This window comes from Misgurnus anguillicaudatus, chromosome 4 (assembly GCF_027580225.2).
Source record: "Misgurnus anguillicaudatus chromosome 4, ASM2758022v2, whole genome shotgun sequence".
NCBI lineage: Eukaryota > Metazoa > Chordata > Actinopteri > Cypriniformes > Cobitidae > Misgurnus > Misgurnus anguillicaudatus.
The window spans coordinates 22,247,501-22,265,925 of NC_073340.2; the positions used below are offsets into that span (position 1 = coordinate 22,247,501).

General features: G+C 38.2%; 1 protein-coding gene across 3 annotated transcripts in view; it reads right to left on the reverse strand.

The window, feature by feature from the left end:
- The window catches only part of zeb1b (zinc finger E-box binding homeobox 1b), an 82,254-nt gene that overhangs the window by 16,317 nt on the left and 47,512 nt on the right, over positions 1–18,425 (reverse strand). For all 3 annotated transcript variants that reach the window (XM_055175346.2, XM_055175347.2, XM_055175348.2), the window contains exon 2: positions 3,758–3,925. In XM_055175346.2, coding sequence (XP_055031321.2) covers positions 3,758–3,925 — 168 coding nt within the window. The remainder of the gene's footprint in view (positions 1–3,757; positions 3,926–18,425) is intronic.

Consider the following 18,425-nt stretch of genomic DNA (forward strand, 5'->3'; position numbering starts at 1 on the left):
ACGCCCTCTTGAGTGGCAAAGGTTCAACAAAATGGCTTGTTTTCAGAGCGGCTGCTGCGAAAATGCCAGTAAAACTGACTTTTATCAGCTTAAATTGAATTTAGTTGGACTTGATAGCAGAGGTGGACAATACTTAGTTACATTAGTTACATTTTCCAAGCATCTGTGCTTTATTAGGGTGTTTGTTTTGGGAAAAATGTTACTTTACTACATTCTACAAAGCATAGAATCATACTGTGTATTCTTTAATATTGCATATTAACATTTATTTAATACCTTATTACATTAAAATTGTGTACTTTTACTTGAGTAAAAATACGTTAATGTACTTAATATTAAATGTAAAACAAAAACTTGTATTTATGAAATCTAATAGAGTAAAAATTATGATAATATGCTTTGGAATGTATGTTTTCCAAAGAAAAACACGGATAAAATACAAATACTTGAAAATTCTTTTAAGTAGAAAGTAAAACACTTAAGTATTGTCCACCTAGCAACTTGTCAACCCACTTGTGGTCAGTGGATGTTGGCATGAACGATCAATTTACTTCTCCTTTCTGTGTTTTTTGGCAGTCTGTAAAACGAATTCTTGTTAATTCCGAATTCTTGTTAATCTGTTAGTAAAGTCTATTGCACAACAGCTTTTTCCCATTTAGATGCGTTTTCCCCATGTTTTTCCTGATTTCACACCGTACACAAATTCTGCCGCTCTGTCTTTTGCCACTCAGTTGGCGTAACCGCAGTGACTTTCGCCGAAGGTGACGTCACGTGCATACCCTCTATACTCCAGGCTTTACTGTGTAAATCTCAAGTTAGCTCACCAACCAGCACTACATTTCCCAGAAATCAAAAGCTACACTTTTCCTGATTGAAGTTCTGGTGGGATTTCCATTATGTGTCAAGCACTTACACCTCCCTTTGTGACCAATTACTTCATCACCATGTGTTCATGCACTTTTTAAGATTCAAATACACAACGTAATCCTCCCTGTCAGTAAAAATGAGGTAAGCCTTAGACCGTGTCGCTTGTTCCATTATGCCAAGGTGCCTATGCTCACCACATAACATAAACGGCTCCTAATGCCCGTTCTAGAAACATTTGGTTAAATTACAGGGAAATAAAATGCCACTGTATTGAATTGGATACACTGCATCACCATCCGTGCCTCGGTAATCATGTATTAGTTCATGGTATTTACCCCGTAAAGGACTGAGACGGAAGCATTTTCTCCTCGGTGAATATGAGAACTGACAGTGTGTGCGAAGGAATGAAATGCAGAAAAATAGCAGGCAGGCGAGGGAGAAGGAGGGAAAGTAAATGCGGAGGTTAAGGTACAAGAAATATAGACGGCGAGACCGCAGAGAATCAGCCACAAAGTGTCAGGTACTCTAAACTAGAGATGTCTGCCAAGATAAAAAGAGAGAAAAAAAAGTTAAAGGGAATATTACTGTATGAGGGGTGTGGGGTAGTCTGATTTTGCTGAACCGTTATATCTTGTGACTGCTTTACAACACTGAGCAGCACAATGAATGATGGGTAGCATAGTCAGAGAAGTGTATATAACTCAAATGCGACATCGGTGAATGGAGAACAATGTGCATTACATCTCGACAGACCAATCTCTCTATGTGACACGGCTCCTAATGGCTCGTATTTTTGGGTTTCGCTCTGCAAGCCTTTGGCGATGGAGACCGAAAAACAGACTAAGACAAAGAGGATCACTGGAAGGAGAAAATCTTTCGATATTGCAACAGGTGCTTGTTTCAACACAAAAAAAATTCTGGAAAGTCTTCAGTGACACAATAATTCATTCAAAGCTTTACAACAAGAAAATAACAGGTGGAAAAAATACTACAAAGAGATGAAGGTGCCATGGAAGGGTTTGATCGTGAGAGAGCTTGTGTGAAATCCCTCTCTCTTAACTCGGGTTGCTGTGAAGTGTTTAATGTTCAGTGATCTCTGCCAAAAACAATGACTTTCTTCTTCTGAACTTTAATTCGGCAGACTGACAGAGCATCAGTGAGAGAGGTCTGAATGAATGCTGGCAGAAATTAAAATGAGCTCTGTGAACTTGAAATCACAGCGTATAAAATCTACCGAATAAAATACTGAGAGGACGAGGGGCTGCTGTGCAAGCAGTTGCTGTGGTTATAGCGGTGGTATTTTACCTACCATGATGTCTGCGTCCCGCAACACTAACTTTAATGCACAATAGCGTCTTGGCAGCTCGCACACAACAGACGTTGGGATCACCTATTCCTCTATAAACAACCCCATACTGCGGGCAATACATATTAGCAGGGAACACTGCAGAAATGCTATCATTGCAAACAAAGGAACTGTATTGTATCCTTGTCACCCTCTATCAAAGCCTTTATTACGCTCATATTTCCTTAAGGAAATACCTGTGCTTGTAAGGCGTCGACTGGGTTTTTGGGAAAATTATGGTTTGGATTTTAATGTCTCAATCAATATTTTAGAGACAAGAAGGTTATTTTTCCTTTAATAAACCATCAACCGTGGAAGTGTGAATTAGGATGCAAATTACAACGCATTGTAATTAAATTTTGCACTGCTGTGCAAAAATCTCAGCCCACCACGTCACTTAGACCACCAGATTTGTTGTTATTGCAATGGTATAGTGACTTTAAATATTATTTTTCAGCCTCTTTTCAGAAAATACTGTACAAGAATTTGTATGCAATATTAAAAAACAAAATAAAATAATATGCTATTTACATTTAGTGAATTAGCTGACGCTATTATCCTAACGACTTACAAAGATTAGGAAACAATAAAGCGATTTTCCATAAAATAGTACAAAAAGTGACTCATGTGACACATTGCAGTCCGTCAAGGACAATTTTTTCCAGTAGACGGACAACTTTTAGTGATTTAACTTCATGAAAGTTGAGTTGATATTGTTTGGTTTAATATTTGTATTGTGTGGTAACAGTGGCGGCCGATGTGAAGTTGTCAAAACACGTATGTAGCCCGTCATGCGTGTGGTTCATAATTTCAAAATATGTGTTCTGCGCATCGAGTTATTCTGTGTGCATCACGTGTTTTATCAAAATAAGTGCCTGCTGCAAACGCGTCTAAAGGGTTTATGATAAAATAGACGCTCGCGTTTGCAAGATACTCACATAATCTCATGCGTAATCAGAGTTTACTGTAATGCTACATACACACCAAACGCGGGGCATCACATTACTCGCTGGATTAACTACGTGTCATGCAAATTTTTCGTTCGAGTTGGGCGAAGACGCGTTTGAGATGAATAGCATGTGTTTCCGTGGTAAACACGCTGCCCATATCGCGTCATTCGCATTGCCCCACGTGAGGACGCTTTTAAGCGCGTCTTTGCATTAGACTTTGTAAGTAATCTACTTGCGCAAAACTTGCATCTGCTGTGAACACACAGTTAGGGAGTGTCTTGCGTGTATTTTGTGAACGTGAGAGTCTCTTTTATCATAAACGGTTTTGACGCGTGTGCAGCAGGCACTTATTTTGACAAAACACATGATGCACATGGTTCACATGACGCAACAAACACATATTTTGCAAACACGAGCAACACACATGACACGCCGAACACATATTTTGAATTTGCGCCCCTCGGATTAGCAGTCATGAGCCGCACTGTGTGGTAAAGTATTCAAGGCTAGTGCTCAATACTAAGAAATTATAAAGGGATTTTATATACCATCACAATGTTTCAGTTCAATGACATCACAGTGGGACGGGGCTTACCATCATCCCATCTGCCGTCCTGGTCGGCCATCCCGTTATGGTCGTCGTCTGGAGCCACGCTGTCACAGTCAGCCACATCCAAGAGACTTCCTTCCTCCTCCACAATCTGAAGCTTATCTTCATCGTCCGAGTCCGACTGGCCCTCTGGCACATGACTGTAGTTACTCACTGCGCACAGAGACAAAAAAAACAACAACATTTAGACAGAATGCTAACATACGGAGCCTAGCAAGCTGATTTGAAGAAACATTGGTCGAAAAAACAGTCAGAGATTAAAGCGAGAAAAGAGCAAGGATATGCCGAGATCAAAACTGCAACCGACTGATGATGTGTCAGAGACGACTGAAGAGACAGAGAAATGAAGGGCACTTCAGTGAGTAATTCAATTAAATGCCAAATAATAGGAGCAGATCCTGTGTCTATTAAGTGAGCGAATAAAACAAGACAAAGAATGACTGAAGATTAAATCAATAAATCAGAAGAATCATTGTGCTAAAGCCATTCAAGGCCAAATGGTCCAATGTGGCCACAGTGAGATTGTTTAATCAGAGCAACTTAAACATGTGAATTGACAATCAAAGTTAAATGTTAACTGCTCACATTTGTAAGTCACTTTGCATAAAAGCATCTGCTAAATGAATAAATGTGAAGTACTGTCATTTACAGTACAGTTATAGATACAAGTACAAGCCTTTCTGAAAGCTGCAAAGTCAATGCAGCAAAACTATAGTCACCCAATTAAATTACTAAAAAAATCCATCAGTCAGGGGTCAAAAATGGTGTTGATGCATCAGGCTAGATGGGACACTTAAAAAAGAGCATTATTTTTCGAGAGAACCAGAGGAATCAATCCACGATTTGGCTGTCTCTGTGTACTAGGCTTAACACACAGAAAAAATTACACACTTCAGCTTTAACATTTAAATGCCTATTTACTTTTTTGACCAAGAGGAGTGACTGGGCGACCTCCTTTTCTGCAGCATGGAGAAAGAGAGAGATAAAGCTAAAACGCCATTGATTTTCTGTAACAGGCCAGACGGCCCTAATTAGTAATGTGTGTGCGTGTGTGTGTGTGTGTGTGTGTGTGTGAGAGAGAGAGAGAGAGAGAGAGAGAGAGAGAGAGAGAGTTTGCATGCTAGACTAAGTGTGATTTGACATACTATTAAAACAGGGGATGACAGAGTGGTAAGCTCACCTAACAAGTTTTCATTCGTTAGGGGGTAAGTACTGGCAGAAAAGGACACTAATGGAACGTGCATAAATCAAGATGAGGATCAATGCCCAGATTTATAAATTCAGCTAAAAGACAGAAGGGAGACCCTTTTTTGAACCAGCCACAGGGAACAATGTCCATCACATTTTTACAACTTGCAAAATCAGTATGGCCAGTAACTCTGTAAGGACCTTCAATACACACTTTGTTGACTGTTTGACCCTTGATAAATAAAAATTAAGCCTGCTGTCTCACAAAGTTTTTTTTTTGGTTTCTTGCTGCTATCACTCTGTTGGCTTGCTTACTGGGAGACTGTTGATATTAGCTTATTAAACGTTTTGTAAATTCTGTCAATATAGCTTTTATTGTAATGGTCCCGCTACAATCGGACGTCATTATTTCAATTAGTTGGTGTGCGCTGCTGGGGTACACTTATAAGTCCAAAATCAAAACTGACATTTCTTATTTTAAAAGAATATTGTGTTGTTTATTATAAACAATTTATCTGTATATTTTTTACATTTATTTATGTGCTCTCATAAACTTAAATCAAAATCGGAAAATGTACTTCTGCCCTCTTGTGGCGATCATTCTCTAATGACGTCAGCTAGACGGCTTGGGCAGGAGCATCTGTTAACTACGCCCTCTCCAACTGTCAATCTACTTTTCTATATCCAATCAAAGCACAGCGAAAAAGCCCGAGCTCTTTAACTCTTTTCTTTAACTCTATTTGCAAGCATTAAAAAAAAGTTTTTTTATGATTTTCCCAAAATGTTCTTCTTTAAATATATAACCATACAATATATCAAACGAAAGAACAGACTCTGCTCTCAAACAACAACAACAAAAACATTTCATCCTACCTTCATTTGTTCTCTTTTTATTACCTCTTTTATCACCTATAAATATGGGTACAGTAGGTTTCTAAAAATATCAAATTTTGAGAAAAAAGCTGAAGGACTTTGATAAAGATCAGATTCAGAGCGATTGTCAAAACATACACGAAGTTTGATCTGTTTGCCCCTAAGGGAATACTTTTGGGTTTTATAAGTTGGTAAGAGCGCCACCTGGTGAATAATAGCAGAAATACAAATTGCCGGAAAAACTCGTCATTGGCATGGAAGCGTTTTCTCTTAATTGATGAGTTAACTTGTCAATGGCGGAGAAAGAGTAAATGATTTTCCCATTTTTTGTGTTATCTTTTTCGTATTTCATGTAAAGTATGCAACACTGTAAAAAACATAATACAAATAAATTAGGGCTAATCGCGACTAATCGTTTGCAGGATAAAAGTTTTTGTTTACATAATATACTGTATATGTGTGTACTGTGTGTGTGTAATAATTATGTATATATAAATACACACACATGCATGTATAATTTTAAGAATTTTTTTATAATAAATATTTTATTTATAAATTATATATAAATATAAACATGTATATAAACATGCTAATATTTCTTAAATATATACATGCATATTTGTGTGTGTATTTACAAATAGTTATTAGACACAGTACACCCAGATATATTATGTAAACAAAAACTTTAATTCTGCAAACTTTTAGTCGCGACTAATCGTTAAGCAGCCCTAAATTAAATTTGACTCGACTTAATAATAATGAGGATGATGGGCCTCAATGTTATTGTGTCATGTGCGGTGTCACCGAATCAAGAGACTGACTTGTTTTTGTATATGAGGCTATGACACAATAAACTATGACATTTGTCCAAGAGATATATTATTAAAATGGACATTATGCAAGAAATAGGCAGTGTTTATCATCGTAATAGATGGCAATGCTGATGAATGTAAAGCAGGTGTATGAGTTTTTTTGCAGGGAGGGGATCGTAAGGTGTGCCAAAAAGCCCTCCTCTGTCTCTCTCTCGCTCTTACTCTTTATTTCTCTCATGTGCACTCGTTCTCCGTCATTCTTCTTTTCCACTCATCTAAGTACCTCTCTCCGGCCAAATCAATTTTCCTGTGAGAGGAGCAAAGTCAGCAGAGGGGTTGGCCATACACACACACACACACACCATATCACTTCTGCTGGCCTTATCTGGCACATTTACATTCAGCTGATTTTGTGTTTTTAACCAACACTCTCACTCAATCTTCTTTTCTTTCTCTGGCCTGTGCTTTAATTTAACACCTGTTGAGAGCATGCACATACAAAAACATCTTCATTTTCTCCATATCTCAATTCATCTCTGGTGTTCAGATCATGGATCATAACGAAGTGCTGCAGTGTTTCTACATGCACAATATTTTTGAACGGGTCTTCATATGCAGCAAGCTTGAAAAATGCTGTCTACGCCAAAATGAAAAATCATAAAGATAGACTCATCGCTCACTAGCCACAAGTCCCGTCAAACCCATCCGAGTGATGTACAGATCACCGTGACAGTCAATTCGGTGTCCTGTGAAGGCGGCGGTACGGCATCAATCCCATCAGGCTGTTCAGCCAAGGGAAGCAAGCGGTGAGGATAGTCAGCAAAAGACAGAAGTAAAGGGACGGTGGTGAGTTTGTGAGCTCAGAGTGAGTGATCCATAACAAACAGCCACGAGCCGTGTTTCCACGTTCCACATGAGAGGTTTCATTACAGCCTTCGGGAGGTACACACAGGAAAGTGACTAAACAAACGCCTTACAGAGAAAAGTATTGCTCACATTATGCCAGTGCTGTAATCTAAAACTGCGTAACGGCACGGGTAGAACAAACTGTACAAACGAAATACACGCTACGTAAAACATTATAAGGAGAGAGGTCAGCGTACAAAAACAGAGATTTGCACTAATAATTTAAATTTCCCGGCAGATAAAAATATTTTAGACTACACAAAGTAGTTTAAACTAGTCTAGCTGTAAAATTAGGTAATATAAATAACATTTTATTCAATTTTTTTATATAGATTTTATAAAGCTCCATAAACATGGCTAAATGTTTTATATTTTGCAGTTTAAATTTTAATACCAATATCTGAAGAATTAATCACAATCTGAAAATGTGCCGGCCATGCATATCACCATGAATATCTCAAGTCAGCATTTAAAACCATTAGCTTAATGAGTCTACATTCCTATTGGTCAACCACTTTCCAGATTTGCCTCATCTATGGATTTTACAATCAACCCATAGTAATATGCTGACTGAGCAAAAAATGACCTCCAATCTGCTCATGTGTACCTGTGTGATAAAGCCTGTTTTCAGTACTCTAGAAATCTGTAGCTACTAAATGGGATCAAAATAAAACCTCTCCGACTGTCCTGTAATGTCAAGCTCTACAACAGTGAGACTTACAATCGTAAGTTTAGTACTTTAAGAAAATGTTCGGCATGGATTTCATTGCTTTTAGTTGCACTTACACCTACCTGCCATTAGGTTGCAATATATCATGTTGTAAAATTGAGCTTGAGATGCCCCCAATGCCTATGGAACTATAGTGACAAATCTCAAGGCTCACTGTAAACCTAAAAAAAAAAAAATTCTCCACAACTTTTAATCATGTAACTTGTCACAGACAAATACAGATTTTGACTCACCTGGACAAAGCTCAACTACTTGTTTAGTACATCAAATATGGACTTTTTAAAGAGCAACTATGGTTCGATTCACGGTTTTACATTTCCTTTGGTGTGTAAGTGTGTATTAGTACATGTTAACAATATGCTAAAGTTGACGCAAGTTATCGTTTCCAATTTAAATATCCTTTCTTGGACTACAACAAACACACGGATTGTAGGCAACAGTTTACTTCCTGGGCCTGTTGACGTGAAAACGACGGTCATTATCATAATTCCCCCTGCTTGGACTCACAGCCTGTAAGTTAACTCCTGTTAACACTGCATTGTGGGCAAATCTTTCATACATGGTAAGGAGCGTCACATTTCCGGCTGACGTCCGAGGTATTTAGGCCAATCACACGTACAGATTGACTGGCCAATCAGGGACACAGCGCTTTTCAAATCGATGAGTTTTGTACAAAATCAAAGCGTTTGAGGAAGTCAGTATATCTGGAGCTACGGTATGTACGGTATGTGGAATTTTTTTAAACCATAAACACACTGTATTATACCAAATACACAAAATAACATTGTTTTTTAGTAATGAAACAGGTGCACTTTAAATAATGGATTGAACTTTCTCCCATCTAGACTTCAGCTCAGATAAGACACATGAAACTTTAAGGCAGACGTTATTGATTTGTCATTTAAGAAGGTGAGCTACAGGTTTTCCGTAAGCCCTTGCCACTGAGAACATTGTCATCCGTTACTTGTATACTAAATCTTCGTGTAGAGGATATTTAGCCACAAGCAACTGGCATGATATCATTCAACATAAATAAAAAATAAAAAAAGGTTTGGATTGGTGGATTAACATTCTTTGTTGATTGGTAAAACAAGACTTGTCCCCCTGTTCCTAACCCAAACCCCAAATTAACTATCCCTAAAATATTTTTAACAGGTTGGTAGGAATATTTGTCACCGTCAAACACAAACCTAACCAAGGTAAACACTTCAAATATTTAAAGGTGCAATGTGTAATTTTAGAAGGATCTCTTGACAGAAATGCAATATAATCTACATAACTATATTATCAGTGGTGTATGAAGACCTTACAAAACGAACTTTATTGTTTTTATTACCTTAGAATGGGCTGTTTTTATCTACATACGCAGATCTTACATGGAAATCTTCATGTTTCTACAGTAGCCCTAAATGGACAAACTATTCTACAGAGCGCGTTTCGTCCCTACGTTCTCAAACGACGACATGTTTGTTACTGTATGTGGCAGCAACCGTAGCTTCTCTATGCGTTTCGAAATTGAGCTTGGTTGCAGTTTGCAATCTCACCACTAGATGCCACTAAAAATACATACTGTACCTTTAAGTTTTGTCAACATCAATAAAAAAAATATTACTTTTAATTGGTAATGCTTTTTACATTTAATTAAAAAAATATATAATAATTTCAGGTGTTACCAATTTAAGTAAATTGTTAAATTAATCCAACTTATACTTTTTACAGTGTGTAGATTTCTGAAGTCATCATCTGATTGGTTGATTTCTTTACAGAGACCGACTATAAACAAAGCTCGACTGTGATTGGCTGCTTTGGCTCTTGCTGCAATGGAGTCCAGACCTTCTGCTGTCTGGCTATGTGGGACTAGCCCTAACACTAAAATCTAAATCAGGGCTCAACGCAAATAATTTTTTATACTGGCTCAGTCAGGCCAGTGGTTCAGGTTTTAACTTGCCCTGCCAAAATTTTCACTGACCCCAGTAAAAAAAATGTCAGTGTCACAAAATTAATAATTCAAAAGTCAAAAATAATTGTACATACAACAGACTTGTTCCAATAAAAAAGGATCCCAACTTTTCTGCTTTACCTGTCAACTGACAGCAATTGTGCAAAATATTGCATTGTTTCTTTCGTCGTGTTTTACCCAAGTAAATGTCTGCTTCCAAGATGTTTAATAATATAAATTGATGAAAATATATTTTATAACTGAGGGTGAAGCACTGGCTCGATCGGGCAAGTGACAATACTTTTTACTAGGGATGCATTGATAGGATTTTTTTGGGCCGATACCGATTTAAACAGACAACTTCTGGCCAATAACCGATATTAAACACTTGTATACAATACTATACAGTTGGTCTATTAGCTAGTTTATTTCTGCATCAAATAATTTTTGGATTTGGATCTAATTAACATTCAACTGACCAACATAATAAGAGAGGCACAAATTAAGCTAAAACAAATATAATAAGACAGCATGACAACCTTCAAAGGTGGTTTTTGCTATTCAGCATTTATTTTATTAACAACATTAACTATTTTTTTTACATATAATGGATTTCTTTATGCAGTTAATAGGCTTTATGCCCAGCTGCACTACTTCCTGAACTTCAGCCAGCTCCTTGTTTCCTGTCTGCCATTATTGGACAAACTGATTAATACAGGTGTGCCTGACCTCAGTAGTCACAACAACAATAATCAGACACACCTGGATTAATGCTTGCCCTGTAAATGGTTGATAATTGCCTATTTCAAAAAAATCAAGCTAAAGCATTTCACTACACTGCAACTGTAAACATTGAATGTTTTGAAAACGTTAATCATCTGACCTTTAATTTATTTGCTTTCTTGACCAGGTAGACAGAATCAGTCAGTAAGAATCACACGTGCTGAAAGAACCAACTATACATTAAATCCTACCGAATGTGTCTTTTCTAAAGCAGGGTTGTCTCAGCAGTATTACTCACTGTATCCTATGGTTACGAAAATAATCGCTGGGGCCTACCTATACCTTGCTCAGGATCCTGTTCGTGGGATTTATCACCTAATAGGGGCACAAGGGCAGTAAATTACAGTGTTCCCTCCACCTTGACAGTTACATTTACCTCCCAGAGTTGTGAGCTTTGAGCCCTGCCGCACCGCTGGTCTGTGTTTCACATTCGTATGGAAAGAAATTGGCTCTATACCTGCAGGACACTTACATATAAAAACACAAAGTGGGTGTTCTCCACAAAAAAAAACCAAACTTAATGGCTTGTAATTGGGTTTCCATTGCAAGTACAGTTGTCTTTTGGGCTTAGGAACAAGTTTCTTTCCAAAGTTGTCTTTGAAGAGAGAAAATTGGTGCTTGTTTAAGAAGCCGGCTACAGTAAGAATGAATGGTTGGGTTTTTTAGTTTTGTTCGTTTGTTCATCTAGGATTGAGAGAGAGCTTCTATATCACTCCTCCAGGCCTGGTGAGAAAAGCTATGCCTGGAATGTCCAATCATAACACTCTCCCTGAGTGTCTCTCTCCAAAACTGCAGATCCCTTTCTCAGCCTTTCTTACCTTCACTGTAGCGTTTCAGCTGCAGAGACTAATTAATGGGGTTTGCTATGTCAAGAATCACTATTAGCATTGCTAATGCAAGGATAAGGGATGTTAACCAAATTTCAGGGTGTGACTCCTGATCGGTCCTGCGCTGTTATTGCTACAGACATAAATGATACCTCAAATGATCTGCGCTTTTACTTTACTTTCTAATCAGACTTATGATTTCACCTGGCTTACAATAAACTACACTTGGTAGGTTTTTTAAGAAACCACAGTCTGACCAATACCATTTTTGGATACTCTATATTTAAAAGCATATAGAAAAAATCCCACAGAAGTCTGTCTAGGGACCAGAAATAGACTTGGGGGCGCTGTCTTTTGATTTGGTCCAAAAGCAACCAGCTGAACTAACCGACATGAAGCAACATCCTAGCAACCAACCAGAACTTCATGGCAATACACAAAAACACACACACATGAAAAGAAATGCTTTGCAACGGTAAAGCAATTCCCAGCAACTTGCATTGTGGTGGTACGTCTTGGGCATTTACCCCAAAATATCACAAAATTATGAGCAATGTTTGTAAGCATCAATCTAAGGCAAAGGGTTCTGAACTCTATGATGCCAAGAACCCCAAATATGATGAAAATTTTATGTATAACAAATATAATTGGGTATACTTAAAGAAATGCTACATTTTTAATTAAAATGTATTTGTTCTGCAGCGACTTTCACATAAATATTGTTTCATATCAGCTTTTTTCAATGAACACTGCCTTAGGGGCATGCACACCGAAGCTTTTAAGGCAACTTTTGTTTTCAATTGTTTCCAATGAAAGTGCCGCGTTTTTAAAAAAAGCCAACAGCAAGCATTTTTTTTTGCGCTGAAACCCAGCACTCTGTGTTTTTTTTGCGCTTAGGGGGTGTGCACACCAAAGCTTTTACGCCTGTGGCGGGTGCATGTTTTCAATTGTTTCCAATGGAAGCGCGTTTTTCAAAACAGCCAGCAGCTGGCATTTTTCTGCGTGCTTAGTGCTGAGAGTTGAAAGAGATTCAACTTTGGGTGAAAAGCTCAGCTCGTCAATGTGAGCTCTCTTACGACACTCAAATCACAGTGGAGGAGGGGCGGGACAAATATCACAACAACCAACCGGCGCATCGTACAACAACTGATAAACAAAGCAGAAATATCAGAGCAACCAAAACGCTCAGCTGAAGGAAGTTGGCAGTCAGCTGAAAAAGGCTGGCATTCGGCATCTGCCTGGCATTTTCAGAGGCGCGTAAAAAAGCTTTGGTGTGCACACCCCCTTACAAACCGCAGTGAGTGAGACATAGGGGTCTGAAATAAGAAAAACACACTAGAAAGATACAAAGCAACTGCTGTTATAAACACTTTTGGAATGTGTGTAGTAAGAAATGAGAGATTAATCTAATTTTGAAACCTAAAAAAAACTATTTACTTTTTTTACTTTACGTCTTTTCTCTGAAATTTTTTAGGGACACCCTAAAACCTCCTGGAGTCCTCATGGGGGTCCCCAGACCCCAGTTTGATCTAAGATACATTAAACCAGTGGTTCCCAGTTTTATGACATTTTACATTAATGTATCATGAATTCTGTGTAATTAAACCTAAAAACATAAAGCTGCTTACCAACAGCACTACTTTGTGTAATTTGAGTATGTTCTGTTTAATTAAAATGTTAAATTTTAGAACTGTTTTCTTTGGGGGGCCGTTAAGGAATGCACCGTACACGAGGGGGGCCGCACGCTGAAAAGTTTGAGAACCACTACATTAAACCACCTGAGATAAATCATCCCGATGGATGTCTAGTCAATGTTAAAACTTGTAATAAGTGTAGCAACTACATAATTGTAATAGTTCTGAGCGTGTATGATAACGTAAATGCACCAAAGCAGCATTGGAGGAACAAAGACACACCCTGTGCCAGAAGTGAGCTATATATAAACCAAAGCTATAATACACCCAAAAAACACACATCTGCTCTTATCTCAAGCTGCAAATGTGCCCGAAAAAAACAACAACAACGCAAAACCCGTATGGGCCATAATGTATGTTGTAATGCTTATTATGTGAAACAACTTTCTTTTCTCTGGCAAACACACATACAAACAGTGTCACAGACTTGAAACCACATCCCCACCCAGCATTCTTTTCTCTTCTGCAGACACACAAACCACAACAAGACAGATTCAGTACATCAAACAAAAGCCTGTCACCTCACACATCTCTGAGTATCTATAGAAAGTGTGCAAATTCACTCCAGATAACAACTTAGATTCTGCATACGGTCCTCGGCTCGTATCTTTCTGTCTCTGGAGGGGTGGGTTTCAATCATACAGCTGAATTTAAGTCTGCACAGTCGGCTCTGTGCTGTAGGGGGCAACCTGTTCCCAAAGAGACGTCAGCGAGGCAACAGAAGCAGATGGACAACTTTCTGCCCCAGTTTGATAAGCATCCATGTAATGCGCATCTCTTATGTCATATAGTAAGATAGATGCAAGAGAAAGTAGTTGTGGAAAATACAGAGTCTGTATTGGGGCGGTTCACAAAATCAGACTAGTCACAAGACACAGCACAGATCGGACAAACCAAGGACAACCACAAGGGCTCAGAGCATGTTTGAAATGTGTTGAACTTTAAAAACTGAACTTCAAAAAAGTGCATGCTTTCTTCAATTGTATGTCTCATTCCCCTCACGCACACATGCTTTTCTTGCCTTTCCTTCACTTTGTGTCCTTTAGGAATCATTATACATGCTACTAGTGCCATAGATGGCAGTGGTGACACTTGTCCGGCTAAATGCATCTAACTTCACAATTAACCTAACAAAAAACATATTTATTAATTTATTATTTAAAGGAAAACACCACAGTTTTTTAATATTTTACTATGTTCTTACTGAAACTTAAACAAATTAATGCATACCTATCTTTTTTCAATGTGTGCCATTGATCTTTGTACAGCACGTTGTGGATGTGTTGGCATTTGGCCTGGCCCCATTCATTCCTTGGGATCCAAACAGGGCTGAATTTAAAAGGCACCAAACACTTCCATGTTTTCCCTATTTAAAGACTGTTACATGAGTAGTTACACGAGTAAGTATGGTGGCACAAAATTAAAATGTGGGGATTTTTTAAGTGGATAAAAAATAAGAACTATATTGTATGGCAAAAGAGCACTTAGTTTGCAGCACTTCGACCTCGGCATGCAATAACATCATCCCTGTTTGGATCCCAAGGAATGAATAGGGCCAGGCCAAACGCCAACACACCCACGACGCACCGCAGAAAGATCAAGCGCACGCACTGAAAAAAGATAGGTATGCATCAAATCGTCCAAGTTGAAGCAAGAACATAGTAAAATATTGAAAAACTGTGGTGTTTTCCTTTAAGTCATTGCTTAAGACAACAAAATCACAAAAACAAGCTACAGGGTTTTGCAGTTCAGGCGGCCCACCTAAGCTGGGAAACCCTACCACCTTAACTAGGTCGTCAAAAAAAAAAAATGCTGCACAAAAGGCTGTCAAGTGCATCTCAGAGAATAGCGCGGACGCGCTTCACACCGCGAGCGGGCACGCGCGCCACACGGCCAAATGAGAGAAAGACGTGGTCCATCACTGTCTGGAAGATAACTAGTAAGTGGACTATGTTTTGGGTTTATTTAAGCCTGTTGTATAAGTCTATAGTTCTTGCAAGTTTAAAGTAAGTTAGCTGGTGATTTTTCTTGTTTGAGCAACCTGCTAGCTAGGTTGCACGTGCCTGTTGTTGAGCACTCTTGCTCATGTTATTTATATGCATTATTTACATGCTACAGTAGTTTCACTCCTTTAAGATAATGTTATTAATAGTTTTTACAATCTTCTACAATTCTTACAATCTATTATCGTTCGCCAGACGTTCTACAAATCTGCTTCAGTTTGTGTTTATTAACCATTTAGTTTCACTTCATCACGCAGCTATTTCCGTTAGAGGTATCTGTTAAAAACACTTAATTCATTAATAATCTATTATGTGTTCATTTTCTGTCATAGTTTCTTCAAAATTAAGTTTTATTTGAGTGTTTTAAATAAAAATATTTTCATTTTCATCATGACGTGTATGCCCCGCCCCTTTGATTGCCACAACCACCCTCCCAACCCTACCACCTTAACTAACCACCAAAAGGTGTATTTTTAGTGTCTTGACAAATAGGCATTAAACAAACAATATTATCAATTTACATTTGTTGAAAGGCCGGCACAGTTGCAAATAATGAGGCTCACTAGTAAAACGCTATTTCCTGTAAGGATCGGGCAAATATCCAAAAACTGCTGTAAACCGTTTAAACATACTTCAGACAGGAAGTGACATTATTTCGCACATGCTCGGTACAAATTGTGTTTCCGGTACGGATCAAGTAGTGACATGCAATATTATCAAGCAAATATTAAGACGTTAACTAGTCGCAGCAGGTTGCCTTGTTTAATTCATTGGGGCAAAGTAACTGAAATAAAAAAGGGAGAAAAAAGAGAAAAAATAATCATGTGAAATATGTGTACCACGAATATGTGTGATGCATGTGTATGTATGTTGAAGTTATGCATGCTATGTGCTTGGCCTTCATATAAAAGTATGCGTGCGTGTATTTTGAGCTAATCTTGCTCAGCTCAGCTTGGTTCTTCTAAATAAGGTCAGAGAGTGCTAACGTACCTGCACCATGATAACAGAGCACGCAGCCTCATCTGTGTTGCCGATGCGTCAGCTCTTACTTTAGTCTGTTTACGTTTGAGGTGAGACTAACCCCATTCACGGGCATATAACACTCTCTCAAAGTATAAAAGCCTTGTGCGCGTATGTCCATGGACTCTTAACAGATGCTTTAATCCAAAGCACAATTAATTAGTGTGTCATTGGAATCAAACCCATTACCTTTGTGATGCTAACCAACCATCAATTGAGCTACATGTAAAATTTGAAATTAAAAGAAAGAAAATTAAACTAGAAGTGTGTTTGTGAATGTTACGGGAGTCCATTACCTGTTGGTAAAAGTATATGTGGAATGTTGCGACACTCATGCATTATCAGAGCCTGTTTTGTGTCAGCGCAATCCTAGACTTTGTGACTGCATGCGTGGTTGTGCTTCACCGTTGTGTAGTTATAGAGGAAACATCTGTTGCGCAGAGCCTGCTGGGTAGTCAGTCCTGTACCTGTTTATATGGCTCACTAACCTGCACATACCCTTGTACAGTTTCACTACCTTTCTCTCTTGCTCTCTCTCACCTCCCACCCGTCTCTCCATCAGAACTGCCATCCTCTATCTGAAAGTCTGTTACACACTTGTCTTCATAAACAGATAAAGCAAGATTCATTGCCATCCATGGTACGCACGCTGAATTTAGGCTCTAACATACATAATAATAGACTGTGTTTGGGGTGGGAAAGTCCCACCATCATCATGGTAAGTCTACCAACAAGAACACTGACAAAATATAAAGCCCCAAACTGTTGTGTGAGAATACACAGACGTGACCACACACCTGTGTCAACAGGAAATGGGGATTTCTCTCGTGCATACACATAACTGTAACAGATTAAACGTTAAAAAGTTTATTCATTTCTATTTCTATCTTGACTAAGTGACTAATATTAGCAGTAGATCTTCATTCATTTCTCATTGCATCCATTCTTTATAAACCACAATGATGTTTAAATGCCAAGTTTTGGTTCATGGTTGAATGACCATTGACTGTTTTTCATGTATCATGATGGATTAGTGCTTATACTACATACGTGACAAGTTTCTGTTCACTTTAAATGTGGTTAAAGCAAACAAACTAATGGTCTTCGACCTTGTTTACACCTGTATGCAGTGCTAAGAGCAGACCTTAATAGCATGCTCAACTAGGTCATTTAGATGATTACAATGAGAGATTTATTTTAATAATTTTAAAGAGCACCTATTGTCCGATTCATGTTTTAAATTTTCTTTGGTGTGTAAGTGTGTAATAGTACATGTTAACGATATGCAAAAGGTACAAACCCCAAAGTAAACAACGTAAATCTATTTTTTTGGACTATAACAAACACACAGATTGTAGGCAACAGTTTACTTCCGGGATTGGTGATGTAGATAAGACCGAAATTATCATAATTCCTCCCACTTCAGACTCACAGCCTCTAAATTAACTCCTGTTCGCAATGCATATGTGACCGAATCTTTCAAACATTGTAAGGAGCGTCACATTTATGCACATTATTAAATTTAATAAGAGGCAAAATCTGCAACTGAACACGAAAAATGAGCACATCCAACTACCCAGAATGTGAGGTAGGTAACCAATCTAAGCATATTTCGTATATCTGAGGGAGGGGCTTTATAGAACCAGGCGTTTTTTATGTGAATAAAAACAGTGGTGTACCATAAAGGTAAAATATGTGAAAAATTATTTTACGAAACCACAAGGAAACATCTATGAAGTCCATTAATTCTCCTGATCTATAATAGAGCAACCTCTGAACAATGACATTTTCCTCTTGGTACAGCGTTACTCTTTTGTGGTTTTTCCAAGAAGATAATAGCGTCTGCTTTCTCTTTCACATACACACTGTCCAAAAGTT